Here is a 25,965-nt window from a genome sequence, read left to right as displayed (position 1 = left end):
GAGTGTGGCATCAAGGAGCAAAACTGGAGTCAATGCGAATCAGGGAGAAAACTCTCCACTGGTTGGAGTCATACATAACACTAAGGAAGATGGTTGTGGTTGTTGAAGGTCAGTTATCTCAGCTCCAGGACATTACTGCAGGAGTTCCTCAGGGTAGTGTCCTCGGCCCAACCATCTTCAGCTGCTTCATCAACGGTCACCCTTCCATCATAACGTCAGAAGTGGGAATGTTCGGTGATGATTGCACAATGTTCAGCACCATTCGCGACTCCTCAGATACTGAAGCTGTCCATGTCCAAAAGCAGCAAGACCTGGACAATATCCAGGCTTGGGCTGACAAGTGGCAAATAACATTCGCACCACACAAGTGTCAGGCAATGACCATCTCCAACAAGAGAGAATCTAACCATCACCCCTTGATGTTCAATGGCATTACCATCACTGAATCCCCCACTAACAACATCCTGGGGGTTAACATTGACCAGAAACTGAACTGGACTAGCCATTTAAATACTGTGCCTACAAGAGGTCAGAGGCTAGGAATCATACGACAAGTAACTCACCCCCTGGCTCCCCAAAGCCTGTCCACCATCTACAAGGTACAAGTCAGGAGTGTGTTGGAAAACTGCCCACTTGCCTGGATGAGTGCAGCTCCCACAACACTGAAGAAGCTGGACACCATCCAGGACAAAGCAGCTCGCTTGATTGGCACCACATCCACAAATATTCACCCCCTCCACCACCAACATACAGTAGCAGCAGTGTATACCATCCACAAGATGCACTGTAGGAATTCACCAAGGCTCCTTAGACAGCACCTTCCAAACCCACGACCACTACCATGTAGAAGGACAAGGGGAGCAGATAGATGGGGACATCACCACCTGGAAGTTCCCCTCCAAGTCACTCACCATCCTGACTTGGAAATATATCGTCGTTCCTTCACTGTCGTTGGGACAAAATCCTGGAACTCCCTTCCTAACAGCACTGTCGGTGTACCTACACCATATGGACTGCAGCAGTTCAATAAGGCAGCTCACCACCACCTTCTCAAGGGCAACTAGGGATGGGCAATAAATGATGGCCCAGCCAGTGAAGCCCACATCCCATGATTTAATTTTATAAAAGCACAAAAATCAAAGCTGACACTCGATCCTGAAATAAGTTTTCAACTTGATATTTGTGTTATCACTAAATCTACCTTTCTCCACCTCTGTAACATCACTTGACTGCCCCTGTCTCAGCTCATCTGCTGCTGAAACCCTCATGTGTGCCTTCGTTAACTCTAGACTTGACTATTCCAAAGCATTCTTAATTGGTCTCCCATATTCTACAATCTGTAAACTTGAGGTCATCCAAAACTCTGCTGATCTAGATTGGTTCCCTGTCATCCAAAACTCTGTTTCCCATGTCCTAACTCGCAGCAAGTCCCATTCTCCTATCAACCAGTGTTTGCTGAACTAGACTGGCTCCTGGTCACGCAACATCTTGATTTTAAAATTTTCATCCTAGTTTTCAAATCCCCCCTTGGCCTCACCCCTCCCTATCTCTATAATCTCCTCCAACCCCATATCTACACTCCTCTAATTCTGACTCCTTGTACGTTCCCACATAATTGGTCCACCACTGGTGGCATGCTTTTAGTTGTCTTGGCCCCAAATTCTGCAATTCCCTCTCTACCTTGCGTTCCTCCTTTAAGGCGCTTCTTAAAACCCATCTCTTTGTCTAAGCTTTTGGTCATGTGATACAATATCTCCTTGTGGCTCAGTGTCGTGCTTTGTTTTATAATGCTCCTGTGAAGCGCCTTGGAATGTTTCATTACATTAATATATAAATCTAAGTTGCTGTTTACACTCCTGTACAGTACTGAGGGATTGCTGCACTGTCAGAGGTGCTGTCTTAAACTGAGCCCTGTCTGCCTTCTCAGGTGCATGTAAAAGATCCCATGGCAGTTTTTCGAAGAAGAACAGGGAAATTATCTCTGGCGTCGTGGCCGGTAGTTTTTCCTCAATCAACATTAGAAAAAACAGATTATCAAGGTCATTATCACCTTGCTGTTTGTGGCAGTTTGCTGTGCACAAATTGGCTGCCGTGGTTCCTAAATTACAACAGTTCAAAAAGCATAAAGTGCTTTGAGATGACGCAATATAAATGCAAGTCTTTTTTTAAATAAAAGAAAACTAATGGAATTTTGGCCTTTATTTCAAGGATTACAAAGGGGAAGAACTGATGCTTCAGCTATACAGAGCTCTGGTTCGATACCCCATCTGGGGAACTGCATTGAGTTCAGGACACCAGACCTCGGGAGATTATACTTGGAGTGGCTGCAGTACAGATTCACTAAAAAGATAATCTGGCTAACAGGATTAAATTGTGAGGACAGGTTGGGGCAACATGGCTTGGATTCCCTTGAGAATGTTAAGAGTAAACGATGATCTGAATGAGATGTTTAAAAATGTTAAAAGATTTTGATAGGGTAGATAGAAAGAAACTATTTTCTCTGTTGGAAAAAATCAAGAACTGGGAGCATAATCTTTAAATTAGAGCTCTGCTATTTAAAATGGAAATCAGGAAACCCAAAGGATAGAAAAAATATGGAATTCTCTCCATCAAAATGCTGTGGAAGCTTTGGGATATAGGAAATAGGAGGAGTAGGCCCTTCAGCCCCTCCTCAAGCCTGTCCTGTCATTCGACTAGATCATGAACATAGGAAATAGAAATAGGAGTAGAAGTAGGCCATTCGGCCCTCTAGCCTGCTCTGCCATGGCTAATGTGTGTGTTTCAAATTCCACATTCCTTTCTACCCCCAAAAGCCTTTGATTCCCTTGCCTAACAAGAATCTATCTACCTCAACCTTAAAAATATTCAATGACTCTACTTCCACCGCCTTCTGAGGCAGAGTTCCAAAGTTGCACAACCCTTAGAGATAAAACTTCTAAAAGGGTCCTAAAAGGGTGACCCCGAATTTTAAAATAGTGCCCCCCTAGTTCTGGACCTTATATACTTCAATCAAGTCACCCCGCACTCTTCTAAACTCCAATGGAAACAAACCCAGTATTTGCAACCTTTCCTCATACGTCAACCTGCTTATTCCAGGTATCAATCTAGTAAACCTCCTCCGAACTGCCTCCAATGCATTTATATTCTTCCTTAAATAAAGGGAACAAAACTGCACACAGGGTCTGAGTTGTGATCCCACCAATGCCATATATAGCTGAAGCATAACATCCTTACTTTTATGTTCAATTCCTCTCGTAATAAAGGATAGCATTCTGCTAGCCTTCTTAATTACTTGCTGTACCTGCATACTAACTTTCTGTGACTCATGCACTAGAACACCTAAATCCCGATGCACCTCAGAATTCTGCAGTCTTTCTCCGTTTAAGTAATACTCTGATTTTTATTCTTTGTGTCAAAGTGAAAAACTTCACATTTTCCCACATTATATTCCATCTGCCAGACTTTTGCCCACTCACTCAACCTATCTATATCCGTCTGCAACCTCCTTTCCAACCTTTGTGTCATCTGCAAATTTAGCTACCATGCCTTCGCTCCCCTCATCTAAGTCATTGATATAAATTGTAAAACGTTGTTGCCCCAGCACAGATCCCTGTTGGACTCCACTTGTCACACCCTGCCAATCAGACAAACAACCCTTTATGCATATACTCTGTTTTCTCCCAGCCAACCAATCTTCTATCCATGCTGATGTGTTACCCCCTACATCATGAGCTTTTATTTTCCGCAATAACCTTTAATGTGGCACCTTATCAAATGCTTTCTGGAAAGCAAAGTGCAGTACATCTACAGGCTCCCCTTTGTCCACAGCGCATGTTACTCCTTCAAAGAAATCCAATAAATTAGTTAAACACGATTTCCCTTTCACAAAACCATGCTGGCTCTTTCCAATTACCTTGGGTTTTTTTAAGTGCCAATTCTAACACCTTCCCCTCGACAGATATCAAGCTAACTGGCCTATAGTTTCCTGTTTTCTGCCTCCCTCCTGCCTTGACCCTACCCTTTGATTTGCTACATCTACCCTTGATTCCTCAACCCCCATTTAGTTTAAAGCCTTCTCTACTTCCCTAGTTACGTGGCTTGCTAGAACACATGTCCCAGCATAATTCAGGTATGGACTGTCCCAATGGTACAGCCCCCACTTTCCCCAGTACTGATGCCAGTGCCCTATGAACCGGAACTCATTTCTCCCACACCAGTCTTTGAGTCATGCATTCATTCCCTAATCTTACTTGCCTTATGCCAATTTGTACCTGGCTCATAAAATAATCCAGGGATTATCACCTTTAAGGTTCTGCTTCTTAATTTGGTGCCTAGTTCCTCATAGTGAATATGCAGACCCTCTTTCCTTGTCCTGCCTATGTCATTGGTATCTACATGGACCACAACAACTGGATCCACTCCACACACCACCCTCCACTGTAAGTTTTCCTCCAGCCCTGATCGAATGTCCCGAACCCTGGCACCGGGCAGGCAGCATAGCTGTCTGGACTTTCACTCTTTATTGCAGGGAACAGTTTCAATCTCCATCACTATACTGTCCCCTACTACCACTACATTCTTTTTTGCTCCCCCTGCTTGAACAGCTTCCTGTATCAGGGTGCCATGGCTAGTCTGCTCATCCATCTGCAGACTCCGCTTTCATCCACACAGGTAGCAAGCACCTTCTACCTGTTTGACAATTGCAAAGTCTGAGACTCCTCCACAACTGTCTGCTCGGTCCTTTTACCTGCCTCACTCATGGTCACATCCTCCTGTCAAACACTGCTGTCCAAAACAGGTGACCCTATTCTAAGGGGTGTGACAATCTTCTGGAACAATGTGTCCAGGTATTTCACCCCCTCCCTTATGTTGTGCAGTGCTTGCAGTTCTGCTTCCAGGTCAATAATCCTGACCCAGAATTCCTCTAGCTGCTTATACTTTCTGCAGAGGTGCTTGTCCTGGATTGCCTTGGCGTTCAGAAGCACCCACATTCTACAGCTGCAACATAACAACTGTCCTGTCATTTTTTTACGTTATTTAATTTAATTTCTTAATTAACTTAGAATAATTCCTATGTACATTACAATTTACTGTGCTTATTAAAACCTAGTACCACCTACAACTAAAAGTTATATGTTACTTAATTACACAGGTATGTGTTTTAGGTACTTATTTTAATTATTCATGGCTGATCATCTACCTCAATGCCATTTTCCCGCAATATCCCCATATTCTTTGATGTCTTTAATGTGTGGAAATCTATCAATATCTGTCTTGAGCATGCTCAATGACTGAGCCTTCACATGTAGAGAATTCCAAAGATTCCCCACCCTTCGAGTGAAGAAATTCCGCCTCATCTCAATCCTAAATTGCCTACCTCTTATTCTGAAACTGTGTTCCCTGGTTCGAGACCCACCCCAGCCAGGCAAAACATCCTTCCTGCAATTCGTTGTTCCTTAAATCTCTACCTCCGAGCGGAAGTGCTTCGTATGACCATTTTCCTCTTTTTCAGAATGTTCTGTTCCACCTCAAGTTAAAGGAGACATTTTAAAACATAACTGTGTTGTAAAGTCCAGTGTTCATAAAATTACCTCTAGACTATCCCAATGCACTTCATTCCAGTCTCCCAACTTCCAACTTATATAAACTTGAGGTCATCCAAAACTCTGCTGCTCGTGTCCTAACTTGCACCAAGCTTCATTTGCTTATCATACCTGTTCTGGTACTTTTATGATTGAGATCAATAGATTTCTGTTATGTAAGGTTATCACGGAATATGCAGTTAAGGCTGGTAAATGAGGTTGAAATACAGATCAGCGATGCTCTATTTGAATGGCAAGACCAGGCTTGAGAGGCTGAACGGCCTGTTCCTATGACCCTCTTGCAATAGTAATTTAAAATTCAATTGGCTGTAAAATGATTTGGGATGTCATGAATATGTTGAAGGAACTATATGAATGGCAAGTTCTTTCATTTTTTTTTTCTTTTTACCAACAGCCATATAGGACAATCAATAATATTTCCTTCTAATCTCATTCCTGAACTATTTCTTCAATTTTACAATGCTGTTTCTCATCTTGCGGTTATTATCGTTCACTTTCTTAATGACTTACACCACATAATTTCTTTGCACCTTGCATTTTGTTTAAGATGAAGCGTGATAAACCTTTCACTGCCCACTGAAGAGCTTCTTTTCTTCTCCTTTAGTTTTGCAGGGACCAATTTTTAACGAGTGCTCCTAACTCAGTTATACATGGACTTCTTGTTTTTACATGGGTCATTGATCTGAAACCGGAACTCAGTTTCCCTCTCTCTCATGGATGCTGCCTGACCTGTTGAGTGTTTCCAGCATTTCCTGTTTTTATTCCCTTTTTACTTCACTTTAATTTCTTTTCATCTATTTCTGTATTTCAGTTTTCTTCTTAGTTAAAGAATATCCTTACTGGATGATTGGATTTATTTGACTTTTATTCTCTTGCAATTTTGTTATAATAGAACTGGAGCATGATACAGCACAGGAGGAGGCCACTTGGCTCATTGTGCCAGTACCAAATCTTTGAAAGAGCTGTCCAATTAGTCTCACTCCCCTGCTATTTCCCCAAAAAACTTCTCCCTTTCAAGTATTTATCTAATTCCCTTTTAAAAATTGTTGTTTAATCTGCTTCTACCACCCTTACAGGCAGTGCATTCCAGGTTGTTGAAACTCACTGCTTAAACGATATTCTCATCTCAACTCTGGTTCATTTGCCAATTACCACAAATTTTAAAAAATGCAATCGGCTTTTTTAAAGCAGAAAAATGCTTCCTCATAATATATTTCAAATATCAGACTATATAATATATTCCAAGCCTTGCATATGGCACATAAATCCTTTAAGTGCCACGCTTAATCCCTGTAACACTTTATTGATATAAAACAGTGTATTTTTCATACACTCATATCTCTGCTGGATATGAGTGATGAAACACCAGTGCTCTGATCCAATCTCTCAATAACGCCCTTCATCTGACAGGTTTGAATGATGTACATTGCTTATCAGATCCTTAACAAATATCGCAATCATAATGTGATGAAACATTCACATGGAAAGCATCGATGGACAGTGAATGATAGATAGGCCACGGTAATATAATCCTGCTGAGATGGAGGGGGAGGGGCAGTGGGAAAGGGATTAAGAATGAGGCAGAATAATGAAGACAGACAGAATATTTAAAGTACACTGTGTGCTGGGAAATGCCCCTGTGGTGCTTTATTAATTGTACATTGGAAATTGCAGAGAATTTGTCACAATGCAAGGCAAAAAAGGTAGAACATATAACGTGGGCTTGGGAAAAAAAATACGTTAAGAAACCAAGGTGAAGGGCCAAGGCCTATAGAGCAGGACAATGTCAAGGCTCAAATGAAGAGGCAATTTAGGCACTGGCGGTTAAGCAGTGCCAAGCTTTTAAAAATTTGCTGATCGGACTTCTAGGAAAATAGAGGCAGCATAGCTGGAAAAGGAATAATAGAGGAAATATTACAAATCTCAGTGAAGTACAGCATAAAGTGAGAAGAGGGACATGTAGACAAGGTGGGATAGATTTCTGAGATGCTGTTTTCCCCCTTTCTTGAATAGGGGTTATATATTTGAAGTTTTCTAATCTGCATGGACCTTTCCTGAATCTAAGAAGTTTTGGAAGATTACAACCAGTGCATCCACCATCTTCTGAAGTCACCTTTTTTAAAGCACTAGGTGCAGACCATCAGGTCCAGGGCACTTGTTACCTTAACTTCCAATCGTTTTACCGTTACTTATTCTCTAGTGATAGCGATTGTTTTAAGTTCCTCCCTCCCTTTTGCCTCTTGATTTTCTGGGATGCTTTTTGTATCTTCTATTAACAGGTCTCCTATGTGGCGCCTTGTCAAGGAAAATCAACATAGACAAGGTCTACATATATAATATATATACACTCTGAAGAAAAGTCATACAGACTTGAAACATTAACAGTTTCTCTCTCCACAAATGCTGCCAAACCTGCTGAGCTTTTCCAGTATTTTTTGTTTTTATCTACACAAGATCTACATCATTGTCAATAAGCTCTTATTTCCTTAAAGAACTCAATTACATTTGACAGACAAGGCTCACCTTTCATAAATTCAGTCCTTAAATAACCCATGTCTTTCTTGCTGAATATTAATTCTCTCCTGTATTATGGCCTCCAGGTTACTGACTACTTGTATTCAGCTGACTGTTGTATAATTATTCAGCTCATCCCTTTTCCCTTTTCTGGAACAGGTCACAGGATGAATACTTGGTGTTAGTAGTATTAAGGTATGGTTTGGGAGTCTGATTTTCTTCACCAATGGGCCTCATCAGACTTGCAGCTCCATGTACTCCAAAGCCTTTGTTCTTGGCCCGTCTGGATGTGGGATATTGACGGAAAGTCATTTACGCTTTCCTGCCTTCCAATCTATCAGAGACCTTCCTTATTGTTCTTCCCTCCGACCTCCATCTTTGTACTTGCTTAAAACCCGATATTACATCTCTAAACATTTCCAGCTCTGACGCAAAGTCATCGATCTGAAACATTGGGCACTATATTATGGGGGCGCGGATGGCAAGCATCTTCCCACCTCCCCCTCCCCCCCACCCCGGCCACATCCAGGGAGCAAAGCTGGCATGGAGCCAACCTGCTCCATGTCAGTCCACCCCGCAGCCATAACGCGCTGCGGGCAGGCTAAATAGGGGCAGTGTGGGAATTCCCCTCTTCACTGGGAAGGAGGTCCTGCCCATCAGTCTCTGCAGTGCCAAGAGTGCATTCGCAGGTGCTGTCTAACTGCAATGGGGAAAAAGCTGGCAGCGCAAAGGATCCTGGAGACAGGTAAGGCTGGGATCTTGGGTAGGGACGGTTTGGGCAGGTCGGGGTGGCCAAGGGAGGGGGGGGGCGGGGAGGTGATTATTGCAGCAGGTGAGTAGGAAGAAAGGGGGGGTCTCTATCTTAGGCTGCCGCTGCTCCGCAAAGGGCAGGCCATAACACCATAAGACATAGGAGCAGAAATTAGGCCATTCGGCCCATCGGGTCTATTCCGCCATTCAATCATGGCTGATAAGTTTCTCGACCCCATTCTCCCGTCTTCTCCCTGTAACCTTTGATCCCCTTACCAATCAAGAACCTATCTATCTCGGTCTTAAATACATTCAATGACCTGGCCTCCACAGCCTTCTGTGGCAATGAATTCCATAGATTCACCACTCTCTGGCTAAAGAAGTTTCTCCTCATCTCTGTTCTAAAAGGTCTTCCCTTTACTCTGAGGCTGTGCCCTTGGGTCCTAGTCTCTCCTACTAATGGAAACATCTTCCCCACGTTCACTCTACCCAGGCCTTTCAGTATTCTGTAAGTTTCAATCAGATCCCCCCATATCCTTCTAAACTCCATCGAGTATAAACCCAGAGTCCTCAAACATTCCTCATATGTTAAGCCTTTCATTCCTGGGATCGTTCTCGTGAACCTCCTCTGGACCCTCTCCAGGGCTAGAACATCCTTCCTGAGATATGGGGCCCAAAATTGCTCACAATATTCTAAATGTGGTCTGACCAGAGCCTTATAAAGCCTCAGCAACACATCCCTGCTTTTATATTCTAGTCCTCTCGAAATAAATGCCAACATTGCATTTGCCTTCCTAACTACCGACTCAACCTGCAAGTTAACCTTAAGAGAATCCTGGACTAGGACTCCCAAGTCCCTTTGCATTCCAGATTTCTGAATTCTCTCCCCATTTAGAAAATAGTCTATGCCTCTATTCTTCCTACCAAAGTGCATGACCTCACACATGCCCACGTTGTATTCCATCTGCCACTTCTTTGCTCATTCTCCTAACCTGTCCAAATCCTTCTGCAGCCTCCCTGCCTCCTCAATACTACCTGTCCCTCCACCTATCTTTGTATCATCTGCAAACTTAGCCAGGATGCCCTCAGTTCCTTCATCTACATCATTAATGTATAAAGTGAAAAGTTGTGGTCCCAACACTGACCCCTGCAGAACTCCACTAGTCACCGGCCGCCATCCTGAGAAGGACCCCCTTATCCCCACTCTCTGCCTCCTGCCAGACAGCCAATCTTCTATCCATGCTAGTACCTTGCCTCTAACACCATGGGCTCTTATCTTACTGAGCAACCTCCTGTGCGGCACCTTGTCAAAGGCCTTCTGGAAGTCCAAGTAGATAACATCCATTGGCTCTCCTTTGTCTAACCTACTCGTTACCACCTCAAAGAATTCTAACAGATTTGTCAGGCATGACCTCCCCTTGATGAAACCATGCTGACTTTGCCTTATTTTATCATGCACTTCCAAGTATTCTGAAATCTCATCCTTAATAATGGACTCTAAAATCTTACCAACGACCGAGGCCAGGGTAATCGGCCTGTAATATCCCGTCTTTTGCCTCACTCCCTTCTTAAACAGGGGGGGTTACATTAGCGATTTTCCAGTCCTCTGGGAACCTCCCTGACTCCAGTGATTCCTGAAAGATCACCATTAACGCCTCCACTATCTCTTCAGAACTCTGGGGTGCAGTCCATCTGGTCCAGGTGATTTATCCACCTTCAGACCTTTCAGTTTTCCTAGCACCTTCTCCTTGGTAATGGCCACCATACTCACCTCTGCCCCCCGACTCTCTTGAACTTTGGGGATGTTACTCGTGTCTTCCACCATTAAGACTGACGCAAAGTACCTATTCAGTTCCTCCACCATTTCTTTGTTCCCACTACTACTTCTCCAGCGTCATTTTCCAGCGGCCCAATGTCCACTTTTGCCTCTCTCTTACCCTTTATATATCTAAAAACCTCTCGCAGTCTACTTTTATATTACTGGCTAGTTTACCCTCATATTTAATCTTCTCCCTCCTTATTTCTTTTTTAGTTGTCCTCTGTTGTCTTTGTAGGCTTCCCAATTCCCTGGTTTCCCACTGCTCTTCGCCGCATTGTATGCTTTCTCTTTAGCTTTTATGCCAACCCTGACTTCCCTTGTCAGCCATGGTTGCCTCATCCTCCCTTTAGTATGCTTCTTCTTCCTAGGGATGAATTTTTGCTGTGTCTCCCAAATTAATCCCAGAAACTCCTGCCATTGCTGTTCCACTGTCTTTCCTGCTAGGCTCATCTCCCAGTCAATTCTGGTCAGCTCCTCCCTCATGCCTCTGTAGTTGCCTTTATTCAACTGTAATACCATTACATCTGATTCCAGCTTTTTCCTCTCAAATTGCAGGGTAAATTCTATCATATTATGGTCACTTCCTCCTAAGGGTTCCTTCACCTTAAGCTCCCTTATCAAATCTGCCTCATTACACATCACTAAATCTAGAATTACCTGTTCCCTAGTGGGCTCCACCACAAGCTGCTCCAAAAAGCCATCTCGGAGACATTCCACAAATTCCTTTTCTTGGGATGCACTACCAACCTGATTTTCCCAGTCTACCTACATATTAAAATCCCCCATGATCATTGTAACCTTGCCTTTCTTACACGCCTTTTCTAACTCCTGGTGTATCTTGTGCCCCACATCCTGGCTACTGTTCGGAGGCCTATACATAACTCTCATTATGGTTTTTTTACCTTTGCGGTTCCTCAACTCTACCCACGCAGATTCTACATCATCTGATCATACGTCATTTCTTGCTATGGATTTAATTTCATTTCTTACTAACAAAGCAACCCCACCCCCTCTACTAATCTATCTATCTTTTCGATAGGATGTATATCCTTGGATATTTAGCTCCCAGTACTGATCCCCTTGCAGCCATGTCTCCGTGATGCCCACCACATCATACCTGCCAATTTCAATCTGCGCCACAAGCTCATTTACCTTATTTCGTATACTGCGAGCATTCAGATACAACACCTTCAGTCCTGTATTTCCCATCCCATTTCTCATTGTCGTCCCTTTATCTGATGTGCTTGAAAATTCCTAGCCCTCTCCACTCTGTCCTATTTTGTGTTCTGGGGACTTTAATAGCCTCTCCTGGGCTCTCCTTTGTTTTCATTTTTTTCATAATTTTCCATGAAGTTGAATCCACCCCCCCACACGCTTACCTGCTGCTTTGTTTCCCATTAGTCATACTTCTTGGAGTTTTACCCTTCCCCCCCCCCACTCTCTAGTTTAAAGTCCTTTTGACCACCCTATTTACCCTTTTCGCTAGAACATTGGTCCCAGATCGATTCAGGTGGAGACCGTCCCAACGGTACAGATCCCTCCTGTTCCAATACTGATGCCAGTGCCCCACGAAATGGAACCCCTCTTTCCCGCACCACTCCTTTAGCCACGTGTTTATTTCCCTTATTCTCGCGTCTCTATGCCAATTTGCACGTGGCTCGGGAAGTAATCCGGAGATTATAACCCTTGAGGACCTGTTCTTTAATTTAGTTCCTAGTTCCTGATAATCCCCAAACAGATCCTCTTTCCTAGTCTTACCTATGTTATTTGTCCTGACGTGGACCACAACAACTGGATCCTCCCCCTCCCTCTCCAATATCCTTTCAAGCTGGTCAGAGACGTCCCTTACCCCGGCTCCGGGCAGGCAACATACCATGCGGGACTCTCGATCCTGCTTACAAAGGATGCTATCAATTCCCCTAATTATAGAATCCCCTACAACTACCACTTGTCTTTTTGCTCCCCCCTCTTGAATGGCCTCCTGTGCCACGGTGCCGTGGTCAGCTGGCTCATCCTCCCTACCGTCCTGTTCCTCATCCACACAAGGAGCAAGTACTTCATACCTGTTGGACAAGGTCAAGAGCTGAGGCTCCTCTGTTCCTGTACACAGGATCCCTCTACCTGCCTCACTTGCAGTCACACCCTGCTGACCCTGACCACTGACTGAACTTGAGGTACTTAATCTACCGGGTGTGACCGCCTCCTGAAACAAAGTGTCCAGGTAACTCTCCCCCTCCCGGATGTGCCGCAGCGTCTGGAGCTCAGACTCCAGCCTATCAATTCTGAGCCGGAGTTCCTCCAGCAACCAACACTTGCTGCAGATGTGGTCACTGCGGCTCGCAATGGGATCTGCCAGCTCCCACATCATACAGCTACAGCACATCACCTGCCCAGCCATCTCGACTTAGATAATTAATTTATTAATTAGCTTTGCAGTGTTTTTTTTTTCAAATTTGGTGCAGATTTCCTACCAACCAATCAGGTCATAGCTTTCCTGTGATGTCACTTTTTCAGTTTTGGCTTCAGTTACTCTGTGCCCCGAGGTCACCGCTCTGGTGCTCCTCCCTCCGAGTCTGCTCCCTGGAGACAAGGCCGTGAATCCCCGAGGTAAGCTAGATTTATACTCACCGCTCCGGTGCTCCTCCCTCTGAGTCTGCTCCCAGGATTTACTCACCAATCAGCTGCTTTTTCTTTAAAATCCACTTTCAGAAGAGTGTCCCTTGTAGGTCTGGTGCACTCCTGAAGGGACTGCCTCTTCCTCTCTCTTTTTTTTTAGGTTTGAAGAGGAGGGAGGGATGGAAACACTACAGCAATGTAATGTTTGGGGCTATTCCGTTCCTTGACAGTGGGTCCTCCTCAATTCCCTCCTGAGTCGCGGTGTCTGCGGTAACTTCTCCCAGAATGCTTGTCACTTCTCACCAGCGTCCTCTGTCGGATGCTGCTGAGTGCAAGAGTTCTTCTCTTCGATTCCCTCCTGAGTTGCGGTGACTTCTCTCCGAATGCTTCAGTCACTTCTCACCAGCACCCTCTGTTGGATAGTACCCCTGCTTTCCTTCCTGTCCTTTTAAAAATGTTTTAAAAAGCGGCTAACCGCTCCCGCCCATGCCAAAACATTTTAAGCCGCGGGGTAGCATTTTATCGGGTTCAATTGGCTTGGTCACAAACCCAATTGATCCTTAATTACTTATTTAAATACAGCAGGCGGGGTGTTGATTTGGTGCCTGCCCACCCTCCCCATATTATGGGGGTGAGCTCAGGGGTGGGTGGGAGGGTGTGGGCACCTATTTTATGTACCCCCCACCCCCTGCTGAAAACACACCTGGCGGGAGCACATAAAATGCAGCCCATTAACTCTGTTCCTCTCTCCACAGATGCTGCCTGCGTATTTTCCATACTTTTTTGTTTTTATTTCCAATTTCCAGCATCATCAGTACCCTGCCTGTAGTTTAATGGAGCTGTTGGTCCTATCACTCATTCCTTCTCCCTGTGGGGAAGTGCTCGACTTCCACCTGGTAGCTGTGCAGGATTGGCATAATAAAAATTAAAGGCTGCCCTGACTAGGAGAGCAATCGCAGATGGGTACCTACCTCCCAATACCCATTTTTCAGATTGGCCACTGAGGATGGATGGTGGCTGAGGTCGGGATCTGTGACTAAAATTGTTAGTGAGCGGTACAATGGCACAGTGAGGCAGGCACTTACGTTTGGAATGCTTGTCACACAGCGCTGATGCCCGCATGTCGCACAATCGGATCGTCCCTTTACTGCTGCTGTACACAAACATGTTACACTGGTGTGGGTGGAATTCTGCTGCCGTGATCACCTCTGTCAGCTCTTCCATGTTGGCCGGCTTTATATCTACAATATCTGAAAGACCGCAATTTAAGGAAATAACCAGTCTCGAATACAACATCCATGACCCCACAGCCTACACTTCCACATTTAAATATATAACATTATACTTTACCTCCCGTGCCCTGGATACACTCAAATGGCAAACGGACCGGGGAATAGGTTTAGTGTTAATGACCACCGTCTTCCATCACTTTCCTGTGTGCAAATTGGCTGCCATGTTGCCCTACATTACAACAGTGACTACACTTCAAGAAGTCCTTCAGTGGCTGTAACGTGCTCTCAGATGTGTTGATGTCATGAAAGGCACTATATAAATGCAAGTTCTTCTTTCTTACCATGTTATTAATTAAAAAGGATCATGTCATCTTAAGGGGACTGGAATACAAAGAGGTGGAAGTTGGTCCAACTGCATTAAAGCATAATATATATAAGGATTTAATCTCCGGGGTACTGAGGGCAACTATAATCTCTCAGACCACTGCTTCAGCATAGATCAGCTCACTTAGCCACCAAAAGAAGGGACCCTGAATCTGGACATCTTGCACTTTATGTCAGTATTAGAGTTGCTAACCCTTCAGGGTTTATAAGATTAATCTCCAGACACTGCTTCAAGCAAACCAGAAATGAAATACATTTATTAAAAAATTGTGCTTTATAAGAAAACAATTTGAACACTTTTGTTTACTAGTTATACCAGAAAAAGGGCTGATGGACTGATGGCTCAAGAATCCTCCAATTTGTTAATGAAAAGATTATTCACTTTTCCATCAGCCGTGGGGAGGCAGTGCACAGGATGAATGCATCGGGTGGGAGTCTGGGGAGCAAGGCAGATAGAGGCAAGATGTGATGATACCTCCACGAGAAAGTTGGTAACCCTAATCGGAGAGTCAATGGCAGGGGGCTTGTGCCTCTGCTCATCTGCTACTCCTTCAAAAGGAATCACAGAGTGTACAGCACAGAAACAGGCCATTTGGCCCAGCCAGTCCATGTCAGCATTAATGCTCCACTTGAGCCTCCTCCCGCCTTTCCCATCTAAATACAGAATTAAAGACGTTTACAGTTACTATCATTAGGTTGTAAAGGTTACCTGTGGTTCAGAGAGACATTAAAAACTAGAAGTGGCATACAACAAATTCTATAAAATGATGAACCAGGATGTATTTATTTAGCCAGCTTAATTTTTCTCCCACTCTGTTAAGAGGTCAATGCACACTTACAACTGACAGTAATAATGTGAACGAAACCAATTGATGCTAACACCTTAAAGTAAGTGGTCTAAATGATAAAGGAAAACATGGTTTCCACCCTCAAAGCCTCTTAAAAGTATAATCTGATTTTTGAAAGAATGCCAAGTTTCAAAGGGGATAACAATTTATATTGCACAAAAGGGGTGCTGATTGGTTGGTAAGTCAGTTCTGATTGGTTGAGATATTGCCATGGCGAATGTACCAGGGAGTTATCATCCCCCATGCTTTTGTTTGTCCAAAAAAGGTGCAATGTCTGGGCATATTCCTTTTGCCTGCAGAGGACAGGTCCCTGCATATGAATGTAGGTAGCTTCTAGCAAGCATAAGTAAGCTACATTGCGAGCCCAGCTGATAATCTTAAATTGGTTGTTAGTATAATTCTAAGCACACAACAATACATCAGAGCCGACTTGCCAACCGATCAGCATCCCTTTCCTCATGCAATATAAATTGTTGTTCCCATTAGATTTCTTATTTTTGAATTAGTCCTGATAATTGCAAGACGAGAAGTTTCAACATCTTTTTCAGCAATTCTAACATAATGTACTACCAAGTGACAATATGATTTTCCTAATTGTGTATTTACCCTTAGTCACAGAACATAATCAAAAAATAATACTACCCTTTCCTGTAACTATTTGAAATAGCAACTCTAGAACATTAACTTTATGCTAGAGATAAAGGAGCAAAAATAAACCTCTAAAGTAGTTTCATTCCTTACAAGGATTTCTTGTTCTCGTAAAGAGGGACAAATTAAAAAGACAGTCAAAGTAGCAGAGGTGCAAGCGGAGCCTTGGGGCAAACCCATTCTCAGGTTTGATCAGGCCGCAGTTCTGACTACTACAGGGCCCTGTAAAACCATTTACTATTGATCAGGATTTTAATTGCTCCTCTCACTGGCACTGGACACAAAGGGGCTGGTGTCAGATGGAATGAGACCTGTTACCAGAGAATCAGCATCAATAATTACCTTCATCAATCAGGGGCTGTCACTGACGCGTGTGAGTCCCCTCACACAATACCAGGATCGAGATGGGGTGAGGCCCATTAAATCTCCCAGCACAACTGCCACAATTGACATGGGGGAGGGTAAGAGTCACAAATCAAATGGGGTTTCATACATTATACTGAGAGAAAGTAGATTGAAAAATAAGTTTGATTAACCCTGGGCTACTTGCACTGACAGGGCAAGGCATTTCCCTTCTAAATGCAAGGGAGATCATGGGGGAAAGTGGAGGAGGGAGGGGGGTTTGCAGGGGAGGGAGGCGGGTGGTCTGCAGCAAGGGCAGGGAGGTGACTCTTAGTGGACCGGTCCCCCCCTTCCTAATGCTGGGTCCTTTGATCAGGCACTGAGTTTCTTTGAACAAGGTGTCCCACCTGGAAGCCTGCAAGCAACCCCACATAAGTTTGGATGTCACACTCCCACATGATGAGCCCCTGTCCCCTGCTGGGTTAATACCAGTAGTGGCAGATGGCCCTTAATTAGGCATTAATTGCGAACTTAAGGGCCTCACTTGGTGACTGGGTGGGAAGGCTGTCCGTGGGCCTTTCCCCCACGGGCTTAATCAGGGCAGAGGCAGGAAGGTGAAGGACACCTGTACAAGGGGACACCTGTGGGAGAAAAAGGGGAAGCAAACTGAAATTTTCATTGAAGTTATGGGTTATAAAAAACAGGCCCCTTCTTTGGCCCATCTCTGGCCCCAAGCTAATTCAGCATTCTATCAGAAGCTACCATCCACCATTTTTCCATTGATCTAGGGCACAGCAATGTGAAAAGATTGCTAATTGATGCAAAACATTTTCCAGTTGAAGGATACTGAAGCTTCGGTTGGTAATCTCCAGATGCCATAGATTTATCCTCAAGTCATCAGCCGACATGTACGTCTCATAGTCGCTATTTACTGATATGGAGTTGATGTGATATGTATGAGCATTGGCAAATACTCTTCTAGGGCTGGCCTCCACCATCAGATCCATGGGTCTCAGCACTGGCACCTGGGGACAAGAATATACATCAGTCTGAGAAACAAAGTGCAGAGCTCAACAATATATCAGGCCAACCAACATTGCGCTCCTGCATTATGTTCCCACCACCCTCTAGTATAAGGGGAGTGATCTTTCCACATAGTCTTTACATAGGTATACAGCACAGAAACTGGTTCATGCTCTATTTTATGTTCCAAATGAGCCTTCTACAACCTGCTCCATTTAACCCTTTCAATATAACTTCTACTCCTTACTCTCTCATGAGGTTGTCTAGCTTCCCTTAAAGGCATCTATATGAACATACATATCAACATATGAATTAGGAGCATGAGTAGGCCATTTGACCCCTAGAGCCTGTTTCTCCATTCAATAAGATCATGGCTCATCTGATTGTGGCCTCAACTCCACATTCTGCCTACTCCCGATAACCTTTGACTCCTTTGTTAGTCAAGAATTTATCTCTGTTTTAAAAATATGCATTGACTCTGCCTCCATCGCTCTCTGGTGAAGAGAGTTCCAAAGATCTATGCTACTTGCTTCACTACTCCTGATGATGAGTTGCATATTCTCACCAGTCTATGGTTTACACACTGGAGATGGGGGCAGAGCTATCCCAGCATCGATAGTGTTAGGAAAAGAAAGAAAAGGCAAAATACAGAAGGTGGAAGAAGTTGAAGGAAAAGAGAAAATGAGAGAAGAAAGAATAAACTAATGTTTTTACAAGTCATGGGGCAGGGACCATTTGACGATACAGGTTGATCCCTCAGATACAGGATCAACACAGTATCCAGGCTTGGGCTGACAAGAGGCAAGTAACATTCACGCCACACAAGTGCCAGGCAATGACCAACTCCAACAAGAGAGAATCTAACCATTGCCCCTTGACATTTAATGGCATTACCATCGCTGACTTCCTCCACTATCAACATCCTGGGGTTTACCAGTGACCAGAATTTGAACTGGACTAGCCTTATAAATACTGTGGCTACAAGAGCAGGTCAGAGGCTAGGAATCCTGTGATGAGTAACTCACCTCCTGACTCCCCCAAGCCTGTCCACCATCTACAAGGCACAAGTCAGGAGTGTGATGGATTACTCTCCGCTTGCCTGGATGAGTGCAGCTCTGTCAGCACTCAAGAAGCTTGATACCATCCAGGACAAAGCAGCCCGGCTTGATTGGCATCCCTTCCACAAACCTTCACTCCCTTCACCACCAACAAACAGTGGCAGCAGTGTGTACCATCTACAAGATGCGCTGCAGAAACTCACCTAGGCTCCTTAGGCACCACCTTCCAAACCCCTGACCACTACCATCTAGAATAACAAGGGCAGCAGATACATGGGAACACCACCACCTGGAAGCTCCCCTCCAAGCCACTCACCATCCTGACTTGGAAATATATTGTGGTCCCTTGACTGTCGCTGGGTCAAAATAAGACCACAAGACATAGGAGCAGAAATTAGGCCATTCGGCCCATCAAGTCTGCTCTGCCATTCAATCATGGCTGATAAGTTTCTCAACCCCATTCTCCCGCCTTCTCCCCGTAACCATTGATCCTCATACCAATCAAGAACCTATCTATCTCGGTCTTAAATACACTCAATGACCTGACCTCCACAGCCTTCTGTGGCAATGAATTCCATAGTTTCAACACTCTCTGGCTGAAGAAGTTTCTCCTCATCTCTGTTCTAAAAGGTCTTCCCTTTACTCTGAGGCTGTGCCCTCGGGTCCTAGTCTCTCCTACTAATGGAAACATCTTCCCCACGTCCACTCTATCCAGGCCTTTCAGTATTCTGTAAGTTTCAATCAGATCCCCCCTCATCCTTCTAAACTCCATCGAGTATAGACCCAGAGTCCTCAAACGTTCCTCATATGTTAAGCCGTTCATTCCTGGGATCGTTCTCGTGAACCTCCTCTGGACCAGAACATCCTTCCTGAGATACGGGGGCCCAAAGTTGCTCACAATATTCTAAATGTTCTGACCAGAGCCTTATAAAGCCTCAGCAGCACATCCCTGCTTTTATATTCTAGTCCTCTCAAAATAAATGCCAACATTTCTAACTATTGACTCAACCTGCAAGTTAACCTTAAGAGAATCCTGGACTAGGACTCCCAAGTCCCTTTGCACTCCAGATTTCTGAATTCTCTCCCCATTTAGAAAATAGTCTATGCTTCTATTCTTCCTACCAAAGTGCATGACCTCACACTTGCCCACGTTGTATTCCATCTGCCACTTCTTTGCCCATGCTCCTAACCTGTCCAAATCCTTCTGCAGCCTCCCTGCCTCCTCAATACTACCTGTCCCTCCATCTATCTTTGTATCATCTGCAAACTTAGCCAGGATGCCCTCAGTTCCTTCATCTACATCATTAATGTATAAAGTGAAAAGTTGTGGTCCCAACACTGACCCCTGCGGAACTCCACCAGTCACCAGCCGCCATCCTGAGAAGGACCCTCTTATCCCCACTCTCTGACTCCTGCCAGACAGCCAATCTTCTATCCATGCTAGTACCTTGCCTCTAACACCATGGGCTCTTATCTTACCGAGCAGCCTCCTGTGCGGCACCTTGTCAAAGGCCTTCTGGAAGTCCGAGTAGATAACATCCATTGGCTCTCCTTTGTCTAACCTACTCGCTACCTCCTCAAAGAATTCTAACAGATTTGTCAGGCATGACCTCCCCTTGATGAAACCATGCTGACTTTGCCTTATTTTATCATGCACTTCCAAGTATTCTGAAATCTCATCCTTAATAATGGAGATAACGGATGGATTCTGTGCTGTGATAGATTTCTGCCCAGGCTGTGAGGTTGCAGCATCAGCAGTATTACCCTTAATTAAGAAATTGCACAGCACATTTACAAAAAAGACTTAGCTGCTCAGTTGATTAAATTCTCTGCCTCATTACAGGATTGAGAAAAATCACAAGGTTTCATGTTTGGCTTATGCAGGGGTAAGGCTGACAGGGTGGGTTGTGGGGGTAGGGTGGAAGGGAACTACATTTGGTCTTGGGCTGGAGCAGAGGAAAGACTAAAGGTCATCCAGTGCTACCTGCTCCTGATCATTCCCTGCTGGAACGTTCAGGCGTGCATGGCTCTTGGTTGAGGGCAGGATTCGACTCACCTGTGGCGTCTTTGTAATTTGAATCCTGCCAACTCTCACGTTCTAGGCCCGCACAACGTCGCAGAGAGGACATGAAGGGAGCGTGAGTGGATGTGGAGCCCAGTGCCTGCCAGGACTTTCAGGAGAGGAAAGATAGACGAGTTGGGGTACGGGCAGGGAATGGGGGAGATTTTATTGTAGTGAGGCAATCAATGATGATGAAATTTCTCAATGATTGGTGTTCATTTTATTTTAGACAATTCCAAAAGAAAATCGAGAAAAGAATGTGGTAATTATTGAATGAGAGTTACTTTAACTTTAAGCAGTACCGAATTTTGAAAGGCTTTAACAAACAAGTTGAAATTTTCACCTTTAATTCAGAACAGTTTCATTATAAGAGTTTGCAGTCTATTCAAGTTTCACTAGGCCTTTCCTAATAATCTAGAACATTACCTTCTAACTCAGTCCAGAGACCCATTTTACGTTTGCAAGAGTGAGTATGATTGTGTGTGTGTTTGAGTGTGAATGTGTGAGTATATATATATGGGAGCATGAGAGTGCGTGCGTGGAAGTATGAGTCTGTGTATGGGAGTATGTGTATGTGCGTGCAACTATGAGTCTGTGTATAGGAGTGCGTGCATGCAAGTATCTGCGTGTAAGTATGAGTGTGTGTATACATATGAGTTAGTATGAGCGAGTGTGTGCATGCATGAGCATGTGTGGGTGGGCAAGTGTCTGTGCGTGATTGAGTGCTTGGATGCACACGTATACCTATCTCAGAGAGAGTTTAGCCACAGATGCTGGGTAGCCGTTAGCATGCTAGGGGTAGAATGACAGCAGAGCATGGAACCTGCCAGCCCTCTCTCTATCTACGCTATGGCTGTGAAAGGCACACTGGTTAATGTGGCGTGACAAAAATCAATGATGCATCATTCGGCGTGGCTGGATATTGCCAAGTGCCTGGGGAAGCAGGTTGAGCAGTTTATTCTGAAAGGAGGCAAACCCGACTGTCAGTCATGCAGTCACCTCCGTAAGGGAAGGGCATCAAAACCTCGCCGGTGAAATCTATTGGCAAGGCTGAGACAGTTCTTACTAAACTATTGAATGAAACCCAATGACCCATCTCTAATTAGTCATGCAACTTCAAAGGTCTCCTAGGACAATGAATCAAGCACTGATCTGTTTAACATGGCTGTCAAACAGTACATACGTCAGAGCAAGATGAATTACCTTTAACAAATAACCTATGCTTTATTGCATTACCCAGTTATATTGCACTACTCCAACATCTGGGAAGATTCTACCGGCACACTATTAGCGTGGACACAGGAAAAAATGTTCATTGTCTTTTTGCTAATTCCTCTTTTACCTTTGGTCTCAAATCTATCTCCATCCCCACAACTTTTAACACCACCCTGGCTGACAGGAGATCAGTCTTGGGATCTGATTGACCTGCTGACTATTTGGGGGACTTCCTTCATTGCTTTCATAAAGGAATAATGTGCCGCTTTGAACGAGATATGAAACCACAACACTGGGCTAACCTGTCTGTTTGCTCTGATGGATGTCGACAATCCCATGGCATTATCTGAACAAGAGCAGGGAGTACCCCTGGTGCCTTGGGTAACATTTCTCCTGAAAGGAACATATCTTTTTATTTCTGTTGGACTGTCGATTAAAATTACAATGGTTGCGGGTTGAAAGACATGTCCAATGGAACAGGATGAGAGAGATGTACAATGTTGCAGTCCTGGAACAGAGTGTGCCATGAAAGACAGGATGGTGCTGGAAAGGAGTCCTGGACCAAGGGAGCTGCTTGGCAACAATGTTTTAGTTGGCTCCTGACCAGGTGACCATGTTTTGTGTGAGAGCAGTGCAGGAGAATAGCTCCTAGCCTGAACGGAAAAAAGGCCTAAAACCTCTCTCTCCTGTGTGTGTAAGATTCCAGTAATCCTACAATAATAGTTAGCTGGCTTTTTCTCATCGTTATAACCTGCTCTCTCACTGAAAACTCTTGTCAAGAGGTAAAGGGGAAATTCACTGTTAGAGACATTGAAATGCAAGTGCTCAACCAGTTAACTAAATACTCTAAGTGTTGGAAGACCACCTTGTGTCATCATCAAGAACTGAAAGGAATTTGGAAGACATCGATCAAAATCAACTCATCTAATCCTATACTCTGGAACTGGTGCTATTGAGCTGCTTTATCCCTTAAAATCCATGTTTTTGTTTCTTATGTGTCTTGTATGTGTGTGTATAGGGATTTAAGAAGGGGTAGAGTTTAGGTTATAGAGTTAGAAATTAGCAGTTCATATTTCTTTCTTTTGCCACTGGTTAAAGACAATTTGTTCAATAAAACAGTTATTTGCTTATTAAGTTTACAAACCTGGTGCTCATATTCTATTAACTTAAACAGTTAGGTAAAATTGAGGCAATCTGGTGGTTTGATCAGAGTTTTTCACATTTGTCGCGGCTCAGAGAACAGTGAGGCTTGATATTACAGCACACTATCCCCAGTGAGTCGCGACACTCCCTAAGGAAATATTCATCGATGCTGCTGATGTTGGGCATGTTTGCCTATTATAGCAAGTCCTAAAATAATTCATTGGGTGAAATGGTTTGAGACCTTTTGATGCCATGTAACTGAGTGACCTGCCATTAGCTAATTCGTTGGTTTGTGGGATCTTGCTGTGTACAAATTGGCTGCTTTACTTCCCTACTCTGTAACAGTGCACTTCAAAACAAATTCATTGGCTATGAGGAGATTTAGGGTATCCTGAGAATGTGAAAGTTGCAACAGAAACATCAGGTCTTGAGATGTTATATCAATATAAGTGTTCTTCATTTGTTGAGGAGATAGACCACATGATACATTAACCTTTATGAAATCTGTAGTTCAAAATCAGAGGCTAGAACATTTTTTTTGACTGACAGCCTCAAAGGGCTGAACAGTGAGATAAAGTTACAATACAAAGTCTGCACTTGAATTACCAAATTAATTTATGTGAATTGTTCTTCTTCCTCTCCAATGCCACAGTGCAACATTTGGAGTGTTAGCCTTGGTTCAGCAGTAGCTCTCTTGCCTCTGAGGTGGACAGTTGTGAATTCAGAGACGTGAACGCATAATTTGGGCAGATAAACATAGTGCAGGACTAAGCGGGTGCTGCACTGTCAAAGCCATAGAGTCATTTATAGCACAGGAGGTCATTCGGCCCATCAAGTCTGTGGTGGCTCTCTGTGGAGCAATCGAGTCAGTCCCATTTCCTCTATATCCCTGTAGCCCTTCCAGTTTATTTCCTTCAAGTGCCCTTCCAGTTTCCTTTGAAATCCTTGATTGTTTCTGCTTCCACTACCCTCCCGGGCAGAGTGTTCCAGGTCATTACCACTTGTTGCATAAAAACGTTCTCCCTTAAATTCCCCCTACACCTCTTGCCCAAAATCTTAAATCTGTGTCCCCTTGTCCTTGTACCGTCAGCTAATGGGAACCATTTTCTCTTATCTAAACCTGTCATAATCTTGTACACCTCTATCAAATCTCCCTTCAATCTCTTTTACTTCAACGAGAACAATCCCAGCTTCTCTAACCTAACCTTGTAGCTAAAATCCCCCATCCCTGGAAGTATTCTGGTAAATCTCCTTTGCACGGTCTCAAGGAACCTCTTACCTTTCCTAAAGTAAGGTGACCAGAACTCAAAGCAATACTCTGGGCTGGATTTTAAGTGCCCTGCCGAGTGGGTTTTTGGCAGGGGAGTGGGCATGTAAAATAGGGCAGGTACCCACCTCACCACCTTCCCGCCCACCTCCGAGCTCATCCTCATAAAATGGTAGGAGGGTGGGTGCTGAAAACAGCAGCCTGCCTGCTATGTATAATCAATCAAGTGTTATTTGAGCCTGTTAACAAGCTAACTGACCCCAATAATACACTGCCCATACCATAATACGGATGGCATTGACATTCGGGCAAGAGTGAGCAGGGCATTTTTATCTTTAGAAGTTTTTAAAAGGGTGGGAAGGAAGTAGAGGTACTATCTTTGGGGGGTGCCGTTTGCCACCTGCTCTCTAAAACCAACCACCCTCACACCCCACCCCCACCTTAACCCTCCCCACCCAATACCTCGGCTCCGGGGTCTACTGGACCTTCTTCTTGGAACTGGTTGCAGTCCCGGCAGCGCCCATCAATGCGCTTTTGGCACTGCCGTGACTGCTGGAGCTGTGGCCAATCCAATTTGTTGGCAGTCCCGAGGCAGGACTTCCTCCCCAGTGAGCAGCACAAGTCCCACTGGCAGGCAGTTTAGCCCACCTGTAGCGCTTTATGGCTCCAGGGCGGGCTAGTGTGGAACAAGTTGGCTCCACGCTGACTTTGTTTACCAGGTGGGGGCAAGCCATCCATGCCCCTGTAATATGCAGCCTTTTATTTGTTGCCTAGCTAGAGTTTTATAAAGGTTCAGCATAACTTCCCTACTTTTGTACTCAAATACCTTTATTTATGAAGCCAAAAATCCCATATGCTTTGCTAACCACCCTCAAACTGTCCCGCCACTTTCAAAGATTTGAGCACATGAGCCCCCAGGTCCCTCTGTTCCTGCACATGCTTTGGAACTATGCCATTAAGTCTATATTACCTCTCACTACCCCTTCTGCCAAAATACATCACCTCACACTTCTCTATTAAATTCCATCTGTTGCAGATCTGCCCATTCTGCTAGCCTATCTATGCCCTGTTGCAGTCAATTCCTTTCAACCTCACTGTTTGCAATCCTCCAACTTTGGTATCATTGGCAAATTTTGAAATTTTACTCTTTATTCCAATATTCAAGTCATTTTTATATATATTTTAAAAAGTGATCCTAGGACTGACCCTTGGGGAACACCAATCTATCATCCTCCATTCTGAAAAATAAGCATTTATCATAACTTGCTGTTTTCTGTCCTTAAGCTAATTTTTTATCCAAGTTCATACTGTCTCTCCTGTTCCAAGAGCCACAGTTTTGTTAGCCAGCCTTTCATGTGGTACTTCGACAAACACTTTCTTAAAATCCATATTGACAACATTCACTGCATTCCCTTCATCAACCTTCTCGCTTCATCAAAAA

The 25,965-nt window shown here is 44.2% G+C and overlaps 1 protein-coding gene across 3 annotated transcripts in view; it reads right to left on the bottom strand.

Moving 5' to 3' along the window:
• ppp2r2bb (protein phosphatase 2, regulatory subunit B, beta b) overlaps positions 1–25,965 on the bottom strand; it is a 582,393-nt gene that overhangs the window by 46,108 nt on the left and 510,320 nt on the right. For all 3 annotated transcript variants that reach the window (XM_078550517.1, XM_078550518.1, XM_078550519.1), the window contains 2 exons: positions 17,604–17,781; positions 14,388–14,552 (listed from right to left, as the gene is read on the bottom strand). In XM_078550517.1, the coding sequence (XP_078406643.1) occupies positions 14,388–14,552; positions 17,604–17,781 (343 nt within the window). The remainder of the gene's footprint in view (positions 1–14,387; positions 14,553–17,603; positions 17,782–25,965) is intronic.

This window comes from Cetorhinus maximus, chromosome 10 (assembly GCF_964194155.1).
Source record: "Cetorhinus maximus chromosome 10, sCetMax3.hap1.1, whole genome shotgun sequence".
Taxonomy (NCBI): domain Eukaryota; kingdom Metazoa; phylum Chordata; class Chondrichthyes; order Lamniformes; family Cetorhinidae; genus Cetorhinus; species Cetorhinus maximus.
This window is presented reverse-complemented; position numbering and strand designations above follow the sequence as displayed.